The 18,521-nt window shown below is 41.0% G+C and overlaps 2 protein-coding genes across 2 annotated transcripts; one reads left to right on the top strand and one right to left on the bottom strand.

Annotated features, from left to right (window-relative positions):
• Positions 1-210: 210 nt before the first annotated feature.
• opa3 (outer mitochondrial membrane lipid metabolism regulator OPA3) lies at positions 211-2,585 on the bottom strand. The gene is made up of 2 exons (XM_041941254.1): positions 2,151-2,585; positions 211-1,225 (listed from the first exon to the last, which is right to left on the bottom strand). The coding sequence occupies exons 1-2, from the start codon at positions 2,290-2,292 to the stop codon at positions 897-899; spliced, it is 471 nt and encodes a 156-aa protein (XP_041797188.1). The 5' UTR covers positions 2,293-2,585; the 3' UTR covers positions 211-896.
• Positions 2,586-3,562: 977 nt separating this feature from the next.
• ppp1r13l (protein phosphatase 1, regulatory subunit 13 like) lies at positions 3,563-17,709 on the top strand. The gene is made up of 13 exons (XM_041940587.1): positions 3,563-3,741; positions 9,935-9,997; positions 10,122-10,240; positions 10,723-11,296; positions 12,094-12,186; positions 12,366-12,454; positions 13,175-13,547; positions 13,653-14,083; positions 14,368-14,505; positions 15,190-15,323; positions 15,534-15,700; positions 16,330-16,523; positions 16,647-17,709. The coding sequence occupies exons 2-13, from the start codon at positions 9,961-9,963 to the stop codon at positions 16,680-16,682; spliced, it is 2,385 nt and encodes a 794-aa protein (XP_041796521.1). The 5' UTR covers positions 3,563-3,741; positions 9,935-9,960; the 3' UTR covers positions 16,683-17,709.
• The last annotated feature ends 812 nt before the right edge of the window (positions 17,710-18,521 follow it).

Raw genomic sequence — 18,521 nt, 5'->3', positions numbered from 1 at the left:
CCCGCCTAATCACTTGGGCCGAAACTAAACATTTAAGAAGGGATAACACAGAGAACTCAGTTTACTTGCATGAAGTGATTCACAATATACAAAAATAACCTCTTTAGTCTGGACTGTCTCGGAGCACAGCAGAAATAATTTGGGCTCAATTCTTAATGTTCAGTAAAGTTTGTATTTTGGTGATTGAGTGTAGTGTGACACAAACTCTTAAACAGACAGCATACCATTTTATTTTACATCATCCTTTGCAGTTGTCATCACATATACAATATACCTGAACCAGAAAATGGATTTACAGTGTAAATGCAACATGTCCATGAAAGTGTTGGTGCAGACACTCAAAAAAAAAAAAAAAAAATCTGATCTGATGTTTGCTTTGTTGTCCGTTTTTGGATCACAATCAAGGGCACAAAATGTTTCTCATTGATGAGTGCCCTTATATAATCTAGAGTCACTCACAATTGAAGCCGATGAAGTATGAAAATCACTGTCTCCCAAGTAATTAAGATCCATGACAATCACTGAAATAAAAAGACGATTATGCTAGAGCTGTAAATACATTAAACTTTAAGTCACCATTGCCTTTTACTGTAAATCTTTATATGTAGTCCACTTTATGAACATGCAAGATCAACCATAGAAATACACTATGAATATCATAGGAATTCCCCTTTACAACTAGTTGCTCAAAATGTGAGCTAATGATAGCACCCAAATCCACAGTGCACTGATATTCTTATGTCCACCTCTTCCACCCAACTTAATGGACAGGGGACAGTGTATGAAGCAGGGTTGTTATCAGACTGCACATATGACAGTGGTATGTTTGTGCACTCTTGTTCTTCACACACAGACCAACAAACTCAACCACCTCATATAGCAAATATCTAATTTAATCACTTTTTGCTTGGAACAGGAAAGGACAGCAGTTGCCTGTTGAACTCTCTCAGCTGGGCATCTAGAGTTTCTGTCGTCAGTGTTAGTTCTGCTAATTGAGTCTGTAGGCTTGTGATGGTTTCAGTCAGCTCTTCCTCTTTGCGGCGAGAGTTAGCAGCCTGCCTGCTGTACTCCAGTACCATACATCCACCACCAACAAGGAAGATAACTGCCTCTCCCAGCAACTCTGCACCCAACTCTGCAGCTGCCTCCTCATTCAGTGGCTTAATGCTGGCACCCCGAAAGCCCATGATCCGCATCTTTGTTCTCATCTCAATCCAGTGGTAAACTGAGGACAAAAAAAAAAAAAATGCAATTCACAATTCCAGTTAGATTTTCAATATGATATTTGGACATTGCCCACATTTGCACTTACGCGCCACATGATCTGATCACAAGTGAACATTCGAAATACATATGAGAATGCCTCAAGATCACAAACAGTTTGTATTGTGAATACAATGCAATGCACGATTGCCAGGAAAACTTACATGATTTGAAAACTGAACTTGAAATACCAAGTCTTAATAATCAGTGGCTTGGTGGCATTTTTTCATGTTTCCACATAATTTTTCATTTTACTGAGTGAGAGATTTCTTTGAATGATCAATGACCAATGTTTCGCCATTTTTTTCTTATTAGAGGATTTTTTTTCTGTGCTATCACAAAGAATCTAACATTTGAAAGACTTGCTCTCCTTTTCTTGCGCTAATGTGTGAGTGAACTTGTGAGTAGCTACAGTTAGTGAGGCTTTTTTCAGTCACGTCCCTTTAAGATACGTTTTCTGATAAGCATATACAGTATAAATAACATTAGATAAAATTCATTTTAAATTCATTTTTGACAGTGCTTAGTGCGACTACACGGAATTGTAGAATGTTTCTACACAACAGAGGACAGTGGCTGGTCAAAAATATATTCACCAGTTCAAATCCAGTGTAATTTTCTGATGAGGACGCGGGGCACAAGGCATTCTGGTTGCTGTCAAGCACGGGTTACTGTCGACAAACAGCTTCATACAAGTTCAATGACAGACAAGACCCGCCCTCCTCGACTGCTATTGGGCAAGCGGATAAACCCTTGAAAATGATTGGGTAAGCGCCTTGGCAAAGACATTATCATTGGTTGTTGCTGTCCTCTTCGCTTTATTCACCGTCCGGATGTATGACACTGAAATCTAGCGGTCATTGGCAGCCATTAGTTCGGTTACTCACACTGTGCTGGCGGCAAACAGATGTAATTCCTAAAGAAATCGCTTCTCCGGGCTCCCGCTTTTATTCGGTTCGCTACAGGCTTGCTCATCTGCCTTACTCCGAGATAGAGGAGCTTGGCGATAGGGAAGGCACCAACAACCATCTCGGCGGAAACACTTGACCACCGTAGGGCGGAGCACGTTGAGGTTATGTGATGACGTTAATGATTGACAGAGCCAGTCACAAACCCGCCCGCGCGTGCTAAGCCCAAAGTCCAGTGGCTAGTATTCAGGAAGTGGAATACAATATTCAGAATTATGTTTTCACCAGAGTACAATCACCGTAAAATAATAAACGTTGTGTTTTCGCTATCTTAGAATGGGCCCTTCATATCCAGAGCGACGAGCAAAACATAATATATCATCCTCAAATCACTCACAAACCAAACGCTGCCACGAAGACGGATCATTCGCGTTGGTAGCGGCCACCGTAGGGTAGTTTGTAATGCATTATCTGCTTTTTGCCTTATTGTAATCATCATGACTAAATAAAGTTTTGCTATAAAAAAAAAAAGAATTGGGTACAGTTTGTTGCAATCTACAACCTCACCGCTGGATGGCACTAAATCATATACTTTATATATCATATACATACTGGACCTTTGGACCCATCTTTTTTATTAACTTGAATTTACGCGAGCTGTCAGGCACCCAAGAAATCAGTTTGTTTTCATTAATGAAGTCATATTGGACCTACTTATTCGATAATTGATTCGATAATAATTCAACACCAGCATTATGAGAATATCATTACACTAAAATCTAGTGTTTGATGTATGGCATATGAGGTTTCTGGTTAAGCAAGAGCCACTGAATATATATCTACAATATAGGCTTGTTTTGGACCACATGGTCTAGCTTTATACCTATGAACATCCACCACAACCTGTATTTTCTCCACACGATTATCACCCATACACACATCATTGTCTGCTTAGGCATTGCCATGCTTGTAGCCTAGAACATTTCTATACGTCAGACTGCACATGTTATAAATGTAAATCAAAGTGATTGTAATCGTTGTCATGTACAACAAAATGTGTTAATCGTTGAGTTCATATATAGATTGAATATATTTAATATCTTATGAATGTAGAAATACATTTTCAATTGTAAATGTAAACATATCTATTGTTTATACTTGATATGATTAGATTTCTGTGTACAAAACGGGGTTATATTGTCTAGGTTATATACTTTTGCATTATGTACCTGTTATGTGGCGTGCAGGTTACCGGAACTTAACAGAAAATGTCAATAAAACGTGTCAGCTCAACTCGATGGTATGCTCTACCTGGGCCAGCTGTGGCAGAAACACCTGGCTCGGGTTACAGTAGCGGAGAGAGTCAGAGGGGCTGGACTGTGAGCCAAAATAACTCAACTCAGCACGAAGCGATGACTAAATGTCTGGAGCAACAGCCACCAGACAGAAACCGACTACACACACATACGGACGAAGCAACCCAGCTTCGGGAGGACAAGAAACCTGGATCAAGGCTCAACTTTCCACTCGACTTTGGGACGGAAGCACGAAAAGGCTCTCGTCCGCTGAGGTAAGGAAGTTTTTTATTCGTCCCGTAGCGCACCTATCTGCGTGGGGAATCGTGTGAGGTGAAGTTGGCGTGTTTTATTATAAGATTGTGTCTGAGTTGTGTGTCGTCAGAGTAGCTCGTTGAGTCTGTTCGCAGCTTGAGTTAATAACAGTCATGAAAACGCCATTTTTCGCTTTGAATAGTTCTTTTCATGGTTTTCTCGTTCATTGTGAGGGGTCTTGAATGCGAGGAGGAGCTTGTTCTCAAACTAATGGAAATCAGATGTTACCATCCCTGCCTGGCATGCCTCGCAGTCTACAACCACAGAGGAAAGCTTAAGTGCAACAGCCAGCTGCTGGACATGGACAGACTGATGTGCAGGCTGTATAAAATACAGCTAGAGTTACTTTATCTACTGGGGGGTTGTATTCATTAATAGTGATCTAATAGCGATCTTATCTGATTAAACTGTAATTTTACGATATTTGTATGCAATTAAAATGTTAACCAAGTCATGTCGGATGTTGACATGTAATAGATGAATGATATTGATGGTGATATGAAGTTTTGTTGTGATAAGCCAAAAATCCATCAGCATTTGGCTCCTTATGTGCAAGTAAGGAATGCCAGTGTGTCAGTTTTTGGCTGAATTTATCAGCAGAACTTATCACTTAACAACTGTAATTTGCAGCAAAACCAAACCTTCCTGTCAGAGCAAGATTTAGATGGAATCTATCCAACGTGTGTCACAAACCAGCTGGGCTGCATCTTGTCATTCACTTGCCGCAACCTGTTGCTTGACAAACTGCTCTCACTGTCACCTGCACACCTGTAATTTGTGTGTTTGTGTTCAAACTCATGCATTCACACACCTAAGCAGATACACACATCCGTCACTTTCTTCGGTCATGGCACTGCTTTGCGCTCTTTGCACCTCAGCATGAGCATGACACACTGCAGGTTTTAAATGGAGCATGTAACTTGCCAGAAATGTCTGTTATGTGGTGTAGCACTGAGAGATTCCTAAGTCACATGCTGTGGAGAACAGTATTGCTCTAAAAGTGAATAGGATAGCTGGCATAGTGCTAGAAGCCACTATGCCAAAGGAGAGCCTGCAAGTTGTGTTCTACAGGGATTAGTTGTTATCATCTCAGAAATATCCTCTGGTCCATACATGTCCTTTGTGTCTACAGAGACTGATTGTTATCCCCATCTTGAGATCAGTAGAGATGTATTGTTTAAGGCTTTGGCAATGAAAGTTACTGACATGAATAGAACATGCAATGTGTGTGTGTGCTTGGGTGCATTCATGCTTGTTTGTGTATATATGTAGGCAGAGAAGTATTTCGGTGACTAACTAGGTTGAAGATGCGGGTGTAATCATGACACAAAGAAGTACTTTGGGTGGAGTTTTTGTATTTGAGTAGATTACAGTTGTTGAAGTCATAAAGTAGAAGACATGATTAATCTATGAGCCATTTATGGTAGTTCATATGTCAGCAGGGAATTCATCTGTCAACAGTAGTCAAATCTAATTCAACAGCTCATGTAGCTAGAAAGTAGAGGTCAATACATCTTACTTCATGACAATGTGGTCATAGTTTTACAATCTGTAAAACCTGAGGTGATATTCTTTGGATAAACCTCCGGTGGTTGCACCAGATACTGAATACGAAAACCATAAATTCGCCAGAGAATCTCCTTTCTTGAGTGCTGTGACACAGTTTCTCGATGTTTTACACAATTATTATGCAATACTTCCCCCTTGTATTTGCACAATTAGCCTTGACCTTAATCTCCTGTCAGAATCCAGAAATATCAACAGCTCATTTGAAATGATGAGATCGTGGTGAGCCAATATAAACATTGCGTTCAGTGTTATCTTTGACGTTGGACTCCTGGCATGAAAATACAAAAGCACAATAATGTTCCAGATATTTTTAAGTCAAGCTGCGCAAGAGCAATTAAGAAAGCCTATGTAAATAAAAATTTGAATACTAGGGATTTATTGTTGCTTTTTACACATATTCCTATATACACCTGTTCACCGAATTATATCAATATAATAGCTGTAAGTTTATATTTAACTATGTTTGTTCAGCTTTATTTTCTTGTTTTTAGCTGTATGTCTATATCCATCTCTGCTTTTACTGGAACTGTGTGTAACATTGACAGCAAAGAAAAACCAGAGTCAAATCCCTTGTATGTGAACACATTCCTGGCCAGTAAAGCTGTTCTTCACTGGGACCTGAGAGGGTGTATCACCGCTGCCCTGTAAAATCACAGCTTTTGGGATCGACAGGAGATTTATTCACCTGTGGGACATTATTTAGTTTGTGTTGTCTGCATGATAACATACATCCAGGCTTAGGTTATTGGACTCCATGTCAAAGAAAAATGGAAATCAAGCCACAAAGGGAAGCGTTTTGTTGTGTCAGAGGAATTCCTTTCATCATTCAGTCTCAGCCAAGTTCCCTGTCAAGACTGAACAGGGACAAAGGTAAAACAATCCGGAGGAAGGATATGAATAATTGTGGGAGGGGAGGGGTGCATGCCTGGATGGAAATAAGGAGTTCTGAAGAAATAGAGAATTGTTTAGAATTTGTAATCTGGAATTGTTAGTGAAGGACATAAAAGGAAAGGGAATGAGGCAAGGACTACTTGTAGTCTTGGTCGGACACACCCTGGAATGCTGCAAAGCTAATGATTATTGTCTTTAATCCTTAAATCGTCTTTCTGCTTCCCACAGGATCTCTGCCTCTCTGAGAGTCCCTTAACAAAGTTTCTGAGTTCTCAGCTTCTTAAAGGCTACTATGCTGAGGTAGCCAGTAGTTTTGTTAAGTACTCCTTCATGGTTTCATCTTGTGGCTTTTGTCTTGGCTTTGCCACTGGAGAGAGCTAATTGTTGCTTGTTAAAATGGTAGAACCAGTTGACGCTGTAATCAAAGCACTGGAAAGGAACTGGAAAGAAAGTGAACATGAGGTTTTCCAAGAAAATTCTCTTGAGAAAGTAACCAAAGTGCAGCAACAGGTCAGAAAGCCTGGAATAGAGGACTGCAGTGGCCACAAGCTGTCAGTCCACTTTAAATTTTCAGATGATTAATGTTCCTGTGTTTCAATACTTAAAGACAAACACCCTTCTCTACTGGGTGTCTACTTTGAGGTGTAAGCGCTGACTCAATTGATACTCTGTGTGACAACTCCATGTATACTGGCTATTCCTAGAAAACATTTGAAGAGAATATAATATATATTGTTTTAAAATATAGTGAATATGCTTCTCTATGTATACTTCTCTTCTTGAAAGAACAAAAACTATCCATTATTGCAAAACCACAAAAAAACATGTTAGAACAAGGAATATAAAGTCACAAGGGAAGTAAGGTAATACCCTTGGTTCAGTCTGTTAACCTCTGAGCTAATCATTTAAAATACATTATATGTAACACTCTGTCTAGTGATGAAAGATGTTTTTAACTTACCGGTACACCTATTCTTTCTTAAGTAGCCTGCTTATTGTTTACTTACAGCACATTTGCTGAAAAAATATAGTTGTGATAGTGTACCGAAAAGTGTGCCAGTAGCACAAGATTAACACACACAATTACCAGCACAGTAAAAGTTGTGACAGGACCAGTGAAAACAACGGCATGCAGGAGAGCGTAACAGGGAGGATAGGGGTGGGGTGAATGAATTGCTAGGCAGGAAGGGGAGAGTTCAGCGTGTGAGTGATCAGCCTGACCTTTGTGAGTCAGTGAGAGTGTAATCTGTTTTTGTGTGAGCTGCTCTTGACGAAGATAAGCGTCTCAGGCTGTGTTTGAGGTGGTTGCCTCACTGGGAGTGCTGAGGAATGTGAGCCTGTGACCAGCCCTGACTGAAACGCGACAATTCGCTGCTGCAGTGCAGTGAAGAGCAGTTATTATCTGACTGTGCTGCACAATTGAATTTAATGACTTTATATAACGCATGTTTTCCTCTAGTCGTGGCTAATGTTCAAGTGGTGTTGTGGACTTATCAGTAACTGAAAAGGACGAGTATAATTACATGTTGGCTGAGGTTGTTCTAGCATTAAAGGTGCATGGTTTTTATGTAAAGCACAACCATTGTATCAGGCCTAATAATAAACTGTGGTGGGAACAAACATAAACATGTAGACAAGGCATGTTACGGGACAGGAAAACAATGAATTACAGTAATTTCTTACAAAGTAATGTCTGTCATACAAAAAACAGAACAAACCGATGACATGCTATAGTTTAAAAGAAGCCGTGGTTAGTTTTTGAAGTAGGAAACAGACCAAAATAGCTCACAGTAATGTTGAGTGGTTACATAGCACTCAGCCTAGTGGTTGAATCCTTAGTGACAGTGTTCCTTGTTTTCCACAAGCTGAGAGAGAATTTCTGCCGGTCTGCCTGTCTGTGTGACTGTAGACAGCCATTATTAGTTCATTTTAGGATTGTAAGTAAGGTAACACACTTGTATAAACGTACAAGAAATTTCATCAGCTCCAATGTACACATATCTACGGTACGCTCTACTGAAATTACACACTAAGTTTAGACTAAAATGTCATTTATCTTATGTGGAGGCACATGAAGGCCATAGCAGGACTCAATGTTCCCTTTAAAAATGTCATGAACTAAAGGTTCTCCACAATATAACGGCTTTGCAGTACTTAAAAGAGAAATATGCACTGTGTATTTTAAGTTTATGAAGAAGAGATATCACGGGGTAGTTATCTTTTTTTATTCCAATATGTCCTTTTTAAGGAATAATCACAGTGGAAAATTAATCAAGGCATTGAACTAAGCAGTATTTATTTCTTTTAAATTTGCTTTTACTAATAGCCTCAGTAATTAAGAGCTGTTGTTGTCATATACAGAGCACATTAATGAACAGGACATCAAACTAGAAATGTTTAATTATGAAGAATTATTTTTCATGCTGATGTTTGAAGTGATTAGTTGGCATGCAGTGATTCTATGGCATTAACACATTATTTAAACCTGTCGTGGGCGTCACACATCTCCACCCTGTTAAGAAAGCTCAGTAACAACTGTATTTCTTAAACAAACATAAGACGGCTAGATTCCTGTACAAAGTTCTTGTTAGCGTTCTTGTACAGAGGAGCAACAGAAAGCATCCTGACTGGAAACCATACAAACTGGCTTGAGATGTGCACGACTCAGGACAACAGGGCTCTGCAGCTGGTAAACTGCACAGAAGATCATCCTATGAGCGTTAGCGGTATCAGAGAGATGCTGGTGCAGAGGCTGAAGGATACTAAAATACAATATCCCCCCGGCCACAGCATGCTCACCCTGCTGCCGTCTGGCAAGTGATACAGAAGTATCAGCTGCAGAGCAGCTTCTTTCCTCAGGCTGTGAGACTCCTCAATTAATCCTCTGCGTAACACCATAAATAATATTTTTGTTTTTTTTGTGAGGAGCATAAAGGGACTACAGCTAGATAAATAAATAAAACTTGAACCTTGAATAGCTTTTTGCCAGTCTCGACTAATTGACCTGTCAGTGCACACAGCTGTCTGGAGTATTAGTGTAATCTGTCATCCACTTCCCAAGCCCTGTACTGCACCTGTCTGTCTGAAACTGCCTTTCAAACAAACCAGTCATATGTGATGTTAAGCTGGAACACCTGGTACCACAGGTAATCTGGTTGAGTCAGCAAGTTAGACAGACACTGCAGTGAGCTTTCCTTAAAGGGGCCTCAAAGGGCTGTGATGTCACTGAGTGGTGTGATCATGTTTCAAGCATGCCTACAGGTGTTTATTTGCAGTTGCAAAAGTACGAGGATGTTGTGGCTTGTTTAGACATGAAGGAAGTTCAGGTTATATGTGTTCACAGAAAGTTGGCTCTCTGTCCGATGGCCTGTAGGGGTGAGAGAGCTGGGAACCTGCAGCAGGAGAGAAAGCGTCGAGTTAAACATTAATTATGTTTTTAGTTTCAATTCATTCATTAATTCTAATGTCATTGCATTAAAAGAAGTCACAGACTCAGTCAAAAGGAATGAGAGGATCCTCAAGGGCAGATAGCAAAACCTGTTCATACAGATCTTTGTACTGTCACATTTTTTCCCATAAAATGTCGGAAATCCTGACTGAGAATCCTTTTCATGCGATTATGAAAATACTGTCAGTTTAAAGTGGTGTGACACTGTTCTGTTCCTAAAAGCTGTGGTGTGTTTTCCTTTTCAGGAGCTGATAGCTGCTTCCTCACAGCCATGAGTTCTCAGGGGAGCTTTGGCAGCAGCATGCTGTGTGAGTTTCTAAAAGTCCTTGATTTTTTGTTGTTGTTGTTGTTTTTTGGATCTGTGTGTCTATGTGCACATGGGAGTGTCATCCTGTGCTAACGGTCGCGGGTGCTTATGTGGTTTATATTCAGTCCAGACTATAAATGATGACCTGAATGCATCGCTGGCTACAGCAGATGAGTTATCCAGACAGTTCAGCTCCCTGCTGGAGGAGGCCTCCTCCAGCAACAACACAACATCTGGGTCTCAGGTACACACCCTCAGTTCTGGTTCTCCTTTTAGCGATTAGTTTGCAACTGTTTGTATTTATATTGTATGTAGTGTTTGAAAGTGAGTGTACATGTGAAAATGTTGCTCTTTAATGAGTGGAAGCCTTGCACCCTCTCATAATTAGCCTCTAGAATGCCACTAGCATCTAGGTTTTTAATTAGAGGTTTTTTTTCCTTCATTCTTTCTTCAAAGGCAAACTGTGTTCCTGAGGTTTACCTGATCATATTCTATGATAAATGTGGATCTACTACCGTACTGTAAAATGTATAATCTTTTCATATTACTCAAATAAAACAGCGATTATATAATATATAATATTATGCTAGTGTTATGTTAATCTCCAACAACATGGTGTATGAAACTGTCAAAGACCCACTGGTGCAGCAGTTGTTGAATGCCCCAAAAATATGTTGTTTGTTCAAATTCCTTCTATTTATTTATAGCAGATAATTTTCTCTTCAGATAATCCCCAGAGAGAAGCCTCCAACCACCGGGGTGTCCAACATCTCCATCACTACGAGCGAGTCAAGTGTCAGTAGTAATGGCAGCTCAAGCTCTCTGCCTCTCTCCCCAAACTCAACTACTTCTCATGCCATGGACTCCATCATCTCCAGCAATAAAAATGTACCATCCTCCCCTGTCTTCTCCACCAGTCCACTCTCACCCTCCATCACCCACAGGGGGGCACACTCTCCACTTCCTCAAGGTGGATCTGACAGCTACTCGTACGGCCAGCAGAGTCCCAAACATTCGCCTCACACCCCAAGACGTAACTCTCCCTCTCGTTATGACAGGAGCCCACGAGGCTCAATCAGTTACATGGAGAGAAGCCCCTCTCCGAGCCCCACAGCTGTTTCTTTTGACCAGTCATCTCGGTCTCCCTCGCTTCACTCCTCTGTCAACCTGCTGAGCCCTTATGACAGTAGCCAGATGGGCCGCAGGTCTCCTCGGCCAGACAGAAGCCCCTCACCTTTGTCTTTTGGTCGTCCAGTATCCAGCACGCTCCCTCGAAATTTTGGCGGTTTCAGGCAACCTGGTAAGTCACTTTAGTTTTCCAGCTCCAGGTAGTTAGATGGCAGCTGTGGGCCAACTTAACCCAACAGAAATACTGAATTATCATAAAGCACTATACTACTATTATAGTAATTTTGAGTTAACATCACTTGCAAGGTGGTAAACTACCTAAATGATTGGCATACTGAAACATTACCTCAACATATAATGTTGAAATGCCACAACTGGGTAATTATTCATATTCAGTGCGGATCTAAAATGAATTAGAGTTTTGTATTGCTAAACATGGTATTTAGATATGGTATGTCAAGGGTTCAGGTGGGGTCAGCAATGCTGCAATCACGGTAGAAGTTCATTAACAATTCTACAGTTCTTGTTAATGTTAATGTTAATTAACCCAAAACAGTCTGCTTTAATTAGAACCAGTAAAGTGCTAGAAGCTGGTTTTTGGTGGAACTGAGTTGTGGCAAAAAAGGCGCTTCCAACGGGCAGTACAGATATACAGTACAGTACTGTTATCTGTTTGTCACAAACAAAAAAGAAGAATGCCCCCACCTTTTAAACAAAAGAAAGTATGAAAATGCACTACAACCTATCACTTACAAAGAGCTTTGTGTCACACTGCAACCGCACCCAAAGGAATGTAATTACTCTGGGCTTAATGTCACAGTGCTCTTTCAGCGATTCTTCAACAGATTAAAAGTCCTGGATATATAAATACTGGTCTATAAAGTACTGTTCCTTTTCAGTGACCTGTTGAAATTTCTTCCTCTTTCTGGCACTGAAAAACTACTTTCTCACTTTGTGTCACTCTTTCAGATGAGGGTGTGCAGCGGCAAAAGAGTCCAGGCAAGTGGAATGAGACAGATCTGGACGTGTCCTACGAGAGGAAACCTCATCACACCTATGACAGTTGGTTGATTTCGACTACTTTACCTTCCACTTCTTTAACTTTTTATTTAGTATTTTGTACACCAAGTTGTGGAATAAGTCTAGGACAAACAATTAAGTTACAAGACCAGAGGAGCACCAGTGCTCTGCCTGCACTGTATGTGGTCTCTGTTTTCTAAATGAACACTTTCCTGTCACAGAGACAGAGTGGCTACGGCCGTCTGTGCCGAACAGCAGCTGGAGAGAATCCAACCTCGATGGCCCTCCTCCGGCCCCAAGCCCTAAAAAGGTAGGTGGTGTTAACAGAGAGACATCCAAAACATATTGTGACAAATTTGGTTGTATGACTTATGTTGTGACCCAAACCTTTTTTCTTAGTTGCAAGAAAGTTGAGTGACTTACCTCATTCTTTTTCACAGATAAGAATAGGGTGAAGTGGCTAACAGACTATGGGTGGGGATAGGAGTGAGGATTTGTAGAGCCGACACACCTGTCATTAGCTTCTTAAGCTCAAAAGCACAATCATAGCATTTCTTTTTTTTTAAGATAATTTTTGGCCTCTATTTGTCAGAAAACTGTTCAAAGTAGTGCATTACGCAGCAATAGTTGCCTACCTCTGCACCCAGCAGTCACCGTCAACATTATTATCCCACTGGAGGTCTGTTTCTGTTCACCTTATGAGTATAAGCAAAGTGTTCATTTCCCTTTTGGCTCAATTCCTTAATTATAATAATTATTATTATATATGTTTCCATTTGATGCTGAGCAGGTCGTCTGCAAAGGATTTATCAGAGCATTTTTCTGCCAATAGTTGACACCTGGTAGCCTAATTGCTGATGTGTGTGAAGTGAAATTTGCAGAAAAATCAAAACAATGCGCTAAAAGAGGCTGCAGAGTTGGTGATAATTCTCTGTCATTTGGCACTGTCAGAAACCATTCACATTACACAGTCATCTAATTTGGTGGATTGGATTACCAAGAATTTATCCTTGTTTTCTGTCCTGTCCAGGATCCTCGCTCCAAATCTCTCCAGTTTTCCCATGGTTCTCTCCCCCGCAACACACGTATATCAGTGCCTCCAGATGTTTCATCCCCAGTCCACTCTCCTTACCACCTTCAGCCCATCATCTCCCGTATTTCTATTCCCCCAACTTCTACTCCGCCCCGTCAGCGCAGGCCCATCCCTCTCTCCGTCATCATGCGTCTCCAGAACCCCCACTGGGAAGCAATGTCAACCCGCAACCCCAGAGTCCTGGGAATAGAAGGTGATGTAGCGCCGTACCAACCAGCTGTTCGCATCCCGAGGGAATTCTCTAACCAACCTGTCCACCTGCCGCACCAACAGCCACCTGAGCTGAGACAGCCAGCCATATACAGTGATGGTATAACATTTCACATCTGTACACACCCTCTGACACTCTGTGCTCACAGGATCTTTGTTCATCTAACTTTGCATTACAAATGTGGTTTGGTATCCATTGTTGCAGTGCTGAATCCAGGAGATATAGATGCAGAGTTAGAGCGGCTGGACTTTGTTCACCACATGCCTGTGATTTCGGAGAAGCCCAGCATAACCCCAGCTCCCCGGCCCCTCAGCCCCACCAGGCTACAGCCAGTGGTGGCTCCTGAGGCCCAGAGCCAGGAGATTCCTGACTTGGAGGAGCTGCTCCGCATCCGGGCAGAAATCCCCCGGGCCCTGAAGAGACGGGGCTCCGTGGACCAGTCACGGCCTCTGAAGAAGGCCTCCCATTACCAACCAAACCAGTACAAAAATCTCATCGACAAGCTTTTTCGCAGGAAGGAACACCGGCAGAAGGGGGAGCAAGGTAGTGAGACCAGCAGCTCCTCAGACGGAGAGGACAGCGCAATGCCTCCTCCCCCTGTACCTCAGACATCACTGATCCCCCATGACTTCAGAGTAAGAAATGGGTTTACAGCAGTCGATGATATAATAATCTCTGAAGAATCAGAAATGTGTCAAATTCTATTAAAATTGCCTCTAAATTGGTTAAAAATGTGCTAAAGCCTGTTAATGCAATAAGTTGCAGTACAACAAAAAATATTATCGTACGTATTATTGTACATGATGTCAGAAACTATCATCTAATCTAATCTAATGTTATATTTTGTTTTAAATAACTGCGGTGGACAAAATTCTCGTGTTTTCCTTTACACAAGCTTGCATCCTGTTTGTCCCTTCAGAGCTACCATTCCATTCTGCGGCGGTCCAATCGGGAGCGCAAAGGTTCTGGGAAGCGAGCTCGGCTCAGCCCGCTTGTCTTGCTACTGGATGGAGCGCTGGTTGGAGAACTGGAGACAGTGCAGAGGGCTGTACAGGAGGTGCGTTAATCTTCTTCTGCTTTTTCTTCTTCTTCCTCTTATTATTATTGTATAAACTGTCACTGCCATCAGCACTGCTACTGTGCTGCAGCTGCAACTACTCTGCTGCAGCTACTACTCCCAGTAATAGTATGCATAAGATATTCAACCCATTGCACCAGTAATTGTATACAAATAATGCATCTTTCGATAAACATGAAGCTTTGCGTAGCCTCCATGAATACATTTCATAGGGTAACAACTCTTAAACTCATTCAAGCCAATCTGAACTAAGACAGTAAAGTATGGTGCCAAAGTTTGTACTCCAGTTCTATAGACTTTAAGAAGCCCTGAAAAATATGTTATATTTAACTTTTATTCTCTCAGGGAAAGTTTGCTGAGCCTGCATTCCCTTATTCAACACATCTCTGCATCTTCTCCATATAGAAATACATTTACCTGGAAGTTGCTCATGCAGTAAGACAACTTCTCCTTCCATTTTAGCAGCTGGGGGTTCAGTGTCGGCTCAAGGTGATCCTGACAGTAGTTTTAGAAGGGGAATGAAGTGGAAGTCATTTACAATAGACATAGACAGAAAAACTTTCTTGATATTTAACAGTGTAACATGTTCGTGCAGAAATTCTTGTAAGATAAATAATCACAGTTTGACTGATGAATCCACTCTGTGTAAAATATTTTCCTTAGATGAACGACCCTAGCCAACCCAATGATGAAGGCATCACTGCCCTTCACAATGCTATCTGTGGGGGCCATTACAATGTTGTGGATTTCCTGGTTCGCATTGGAGCCAATGTCAGTGCACCAGACAGCCATGGATGGTAAATATTAACTTATTCCTTTCCACCTGTATCATCTCCCATTGTCTTTAGGTTTTGTGTTGTTCAGTACATAAAAGGGGATATGTTTGAGGTGACATCCTCAAGGTCAGGGTTTTGCTAATAGCATTGTGCTGTTTTTAATGTGACATTTGAGAGCAGCAATCTTTTATTCCTAGATGTATTTATTTACGGCCAGGTCTTTGCCTACAGGACTCCGCTGCATTGTGCAGCCTCTTGTAACGACCGTCCTCTGTGTGAGTTTTTGGTGAGGAATGGAGCCGCTGTCATGGCCATGACACAGAGCGATGGTGCTATAGCCTCCCAGAAGTGTGATCCTTACGCTGTTGGGTTTGAGGAGTGTGAGAGCTTCCTGAGGGGTGAGGCGATTACACCTACACATGCACTAGCACACACACACACACACACTATGACACTGTGCTATTAAATGATAAAAGTCAATCATAATAGAATGGCTCATAACGTGACAGTTTGCATTTAGCAGTTGCTGCATCTACTGGGGGTCTGACCTTTGCACTTTTAACTGCTGGTTTAATGTGACGGGTTTGATCTTAGTCTCCCATCAGTCATTCACACATATGCACATAATACATCTGATGCTAAAATTGCCATCATTAAATTTCTGCAACAGGACACATTGTGATGGCAAGCTTTGAACAATATTGCATTTGTTTGCTAAGATTTGGAATATTAGATATGACTATTTCAAACCAAACAAATGTATAAAACACACTAAAACTTTCCATGTATTCACTGGTATACACTGGCAGGAGGGATAGTTAAATGATAAATACAGAGTAAATGGTTGCAAGATAAAACTACAGTTGAATTTTTACAAATTTGATATAATCCAAAAGCCGATATTATAATGTGTGACCTTTTTAGGCATAAACACCACTAATCTCCATGATCACTACTTCAAACAATCACGTTCTGGTACGGTAAGTGTTACCCAAGCTTATAAAGTCTGTTTTTTTTGTAATACCAGGTGTAGAGGAGGCCATGGGGGTGGAGAATAGCGGGGTGATGTACGCTCTGTGGAGCTACCCATCTCAGGCAGCCGATGAGCTGAGCTTCAAAGAGGGAGACATGGTCACCATCCTGCAGAAACCTGAAGGGTCGGACTGGTGGTGGGCATCACTCTGTGGCAGGGAGGGCTTTGTTCCAAACAACTACTTTGGCGTAAGATACCAATTTCTAAATGAAGGGTTGCCCAATTCAGCTTTATTACCATAATGCAGAAATAAAAAATTAATGTTAATGTTGTTAATTAATGTTTTGTTTTGTGTGTTGCTTGTTTTTTAGCTTTTCCCGAAGGTTCGACCAAAATCTCTCTGCTAAGCGGCCTCTTGATGTTCATTCCTGGTGAACTGGTGTAGAGGACTGTCTCAGAAAATGTGCTTTACAGCTTCACACTGTTGTTTGAAAAGATTGTACGAGTATGAAAAGCTGTATTGCTGCAGGGCATGAGAAATGTTTTTGATCCGTCAGTCAAGGGGAGTTGAAGGAGAAGTCTTCATTTTCATTTCCGCCACACTGACAAGGATTTATCTTTTTTTAGAAGACATCATTTGTACAGGCTCCACTGACATTTTGTCTGGTAAAGCTACAACTCTGTACTCTGCTATGCCTGTCTGTCTATCCAAAGGTTACAAATGGTCCATATACCCAGGTGCTTTGCTCAGCTGTGTTCCAGACAGAAGTTGACATGTTGACTCATTGGCTGGTTCGTAATCAGAGTGCAAACAGTGGCTGTTGGTGTTCAGTCCACTCGTCTTTGAGGTCAGGGTAGCTGTACGCTGGCAACAAACGTTGCCCTTGATTGCTCAATTTAGAAAAGAGCTGCTTCAATCAGAGCAAATCAGCCTACTCATTCCTGGAAAGGTTTGCTGCTACATCAAAGAAGCATCAATAACTCCTAAGTGAAAGATTGTGATCAGGAGTTAACATGGAACTTTTATTGTGTGAAGCAACTTTGGCTTTTACTACTGCTGATGGATCCTGATAAACAACCACATTCAGCAAAATATTTTTAAAAAGTGTTTTTTTCTTTTTTGGTGTTTTCCTACCTGGCTCTAGACTTTTCTTATTTTTAAATGAATCTCATTTGGAGCGAACATATATTTTCTAAGACAATGAAACTGGTCTTTTTACGGATGTGTGTGTATTCACAGTGATAGAATGAATGTTTGGTGATGCGTTTGGTTTTTTTTTATGTCATCAGTTGTCGGCATAACACTTTTGTTGCTAGGGACTGCTGTGCACTTAACCTGTAACCCCTCTGAAGGGGCACACAGTGAGCAAATGGTTAAATATTCAATAAATACTCAAGTCCATTGAAACCTTTCGTCACAGTCATGTGTTTGTGCCTTAAAATAAGGTTGTGAAATGTCCTTTACTGACCAGCAGATGACACTGTATAATCAAGTAAAATTCAGCACCAGCATAACATTTACGTTTGTTAATACTACCCACAAATATAAACTAATATATAGTAAAACGATATTTATTGAGTCTGTTTTGTGCAGTATCGGTCCTGTACATGTGGTATCTTAAACCTTCCTAGTACTTTGTTTCTTCGTCTTTGAAGTTCTATTTATTCTCCTATTCTTTCTCCCTCTCCTCTTCTTTTACACCACACAGCACCCAAGCGACTGCTGTGATTCTTAATGAATCAATTAGCTGCACTGTGCGTAAGGGTAATTACTAAAAAAAATTACACACATGATTAATATTTTTTTAATTAAGTCTGACTCAAGCCTTTTGATCTGTAGACTATCTCTACCCCACTGGTACTAAGAAAACACCAACGCTTGTATATTTCATCACAATCCCTGAGGAAGATTAGTGTCAACATTGTTTGAAGCTGACTGCTCTTTCCCTTTTAATGGTTTTCTTTTTTAATTTTATGTAGATTATAAAAAGTATCATGATGATGACACACACAGAGACACACACACACATTCATAATTTACGCACACACTCAGCACTGTGTAGCTGCGGTGAACTAATGCAGTGTTTCCGATTTTCTGGTGAATAATTCAGATGATTTAAGTAGAGTCAACTGTCCACTGGCCTGTGGCAGCATACATAATGCTCTGCTGAAACAGATCTCCTCTTGGCCTCGGCTAGAGGGCAATGGTGAAGGAAAGGAGTATAGACTGGAAAATGCCCATGTTA

The sequence above is a fragment of the Chelmon rostratus genome, chromosome 7, assembly GCF_017976325.1.
Source record: "Chelmon rostratus isolate fCheRos1 chromosome 7, fCheRos1.pri, whole genome shotgun sequence".
NCBI lineage: Eukaryota > Metazoa > Chordata > Actinopteri > Chaetodontiformes > Chaetodontidae > Chelmon > Chelmon rostratus.
This window is presented reverse-complemented; position numbering and strand designations above follow the sequence as displayed.

Coding starts and splice junctions, on each gene's coding strand:
- opa3 (XM_041941254.1), bottom strand. CDS start 2,292: ATGGTTGTTGGTGCCTTCCCTATCGCCAAGCTCCTCTATCTCGGAGTA. Junction 1,226..2,150: donor CTGTTTGCCGCCAGCACAGT/GTGAGTAACCGA, acceptor TTTTGTCCTCAG/TTTACCACTGGATTGAGATG.
- ppp1r13l (XM_041940587.1), top strand. CDS start 9,961: ATGAGTTCTCAGGGGAGCTTTGGCAGCAGCATGCTGT. Junction 13,548..13,652: donor GCCAGCCATATACAGTGATG/GTATAACATTTC, acceptor CCATTGTTGCAG/TGCTGAATCCAGGAGATATA. Junction 16,524..16,646: donor TTCCAAACAACTACTTTGGC/GTAAGATACCAA, acceptor CTTGTTTTTTAG/CTTTTCCCGAAGGTTCGACC.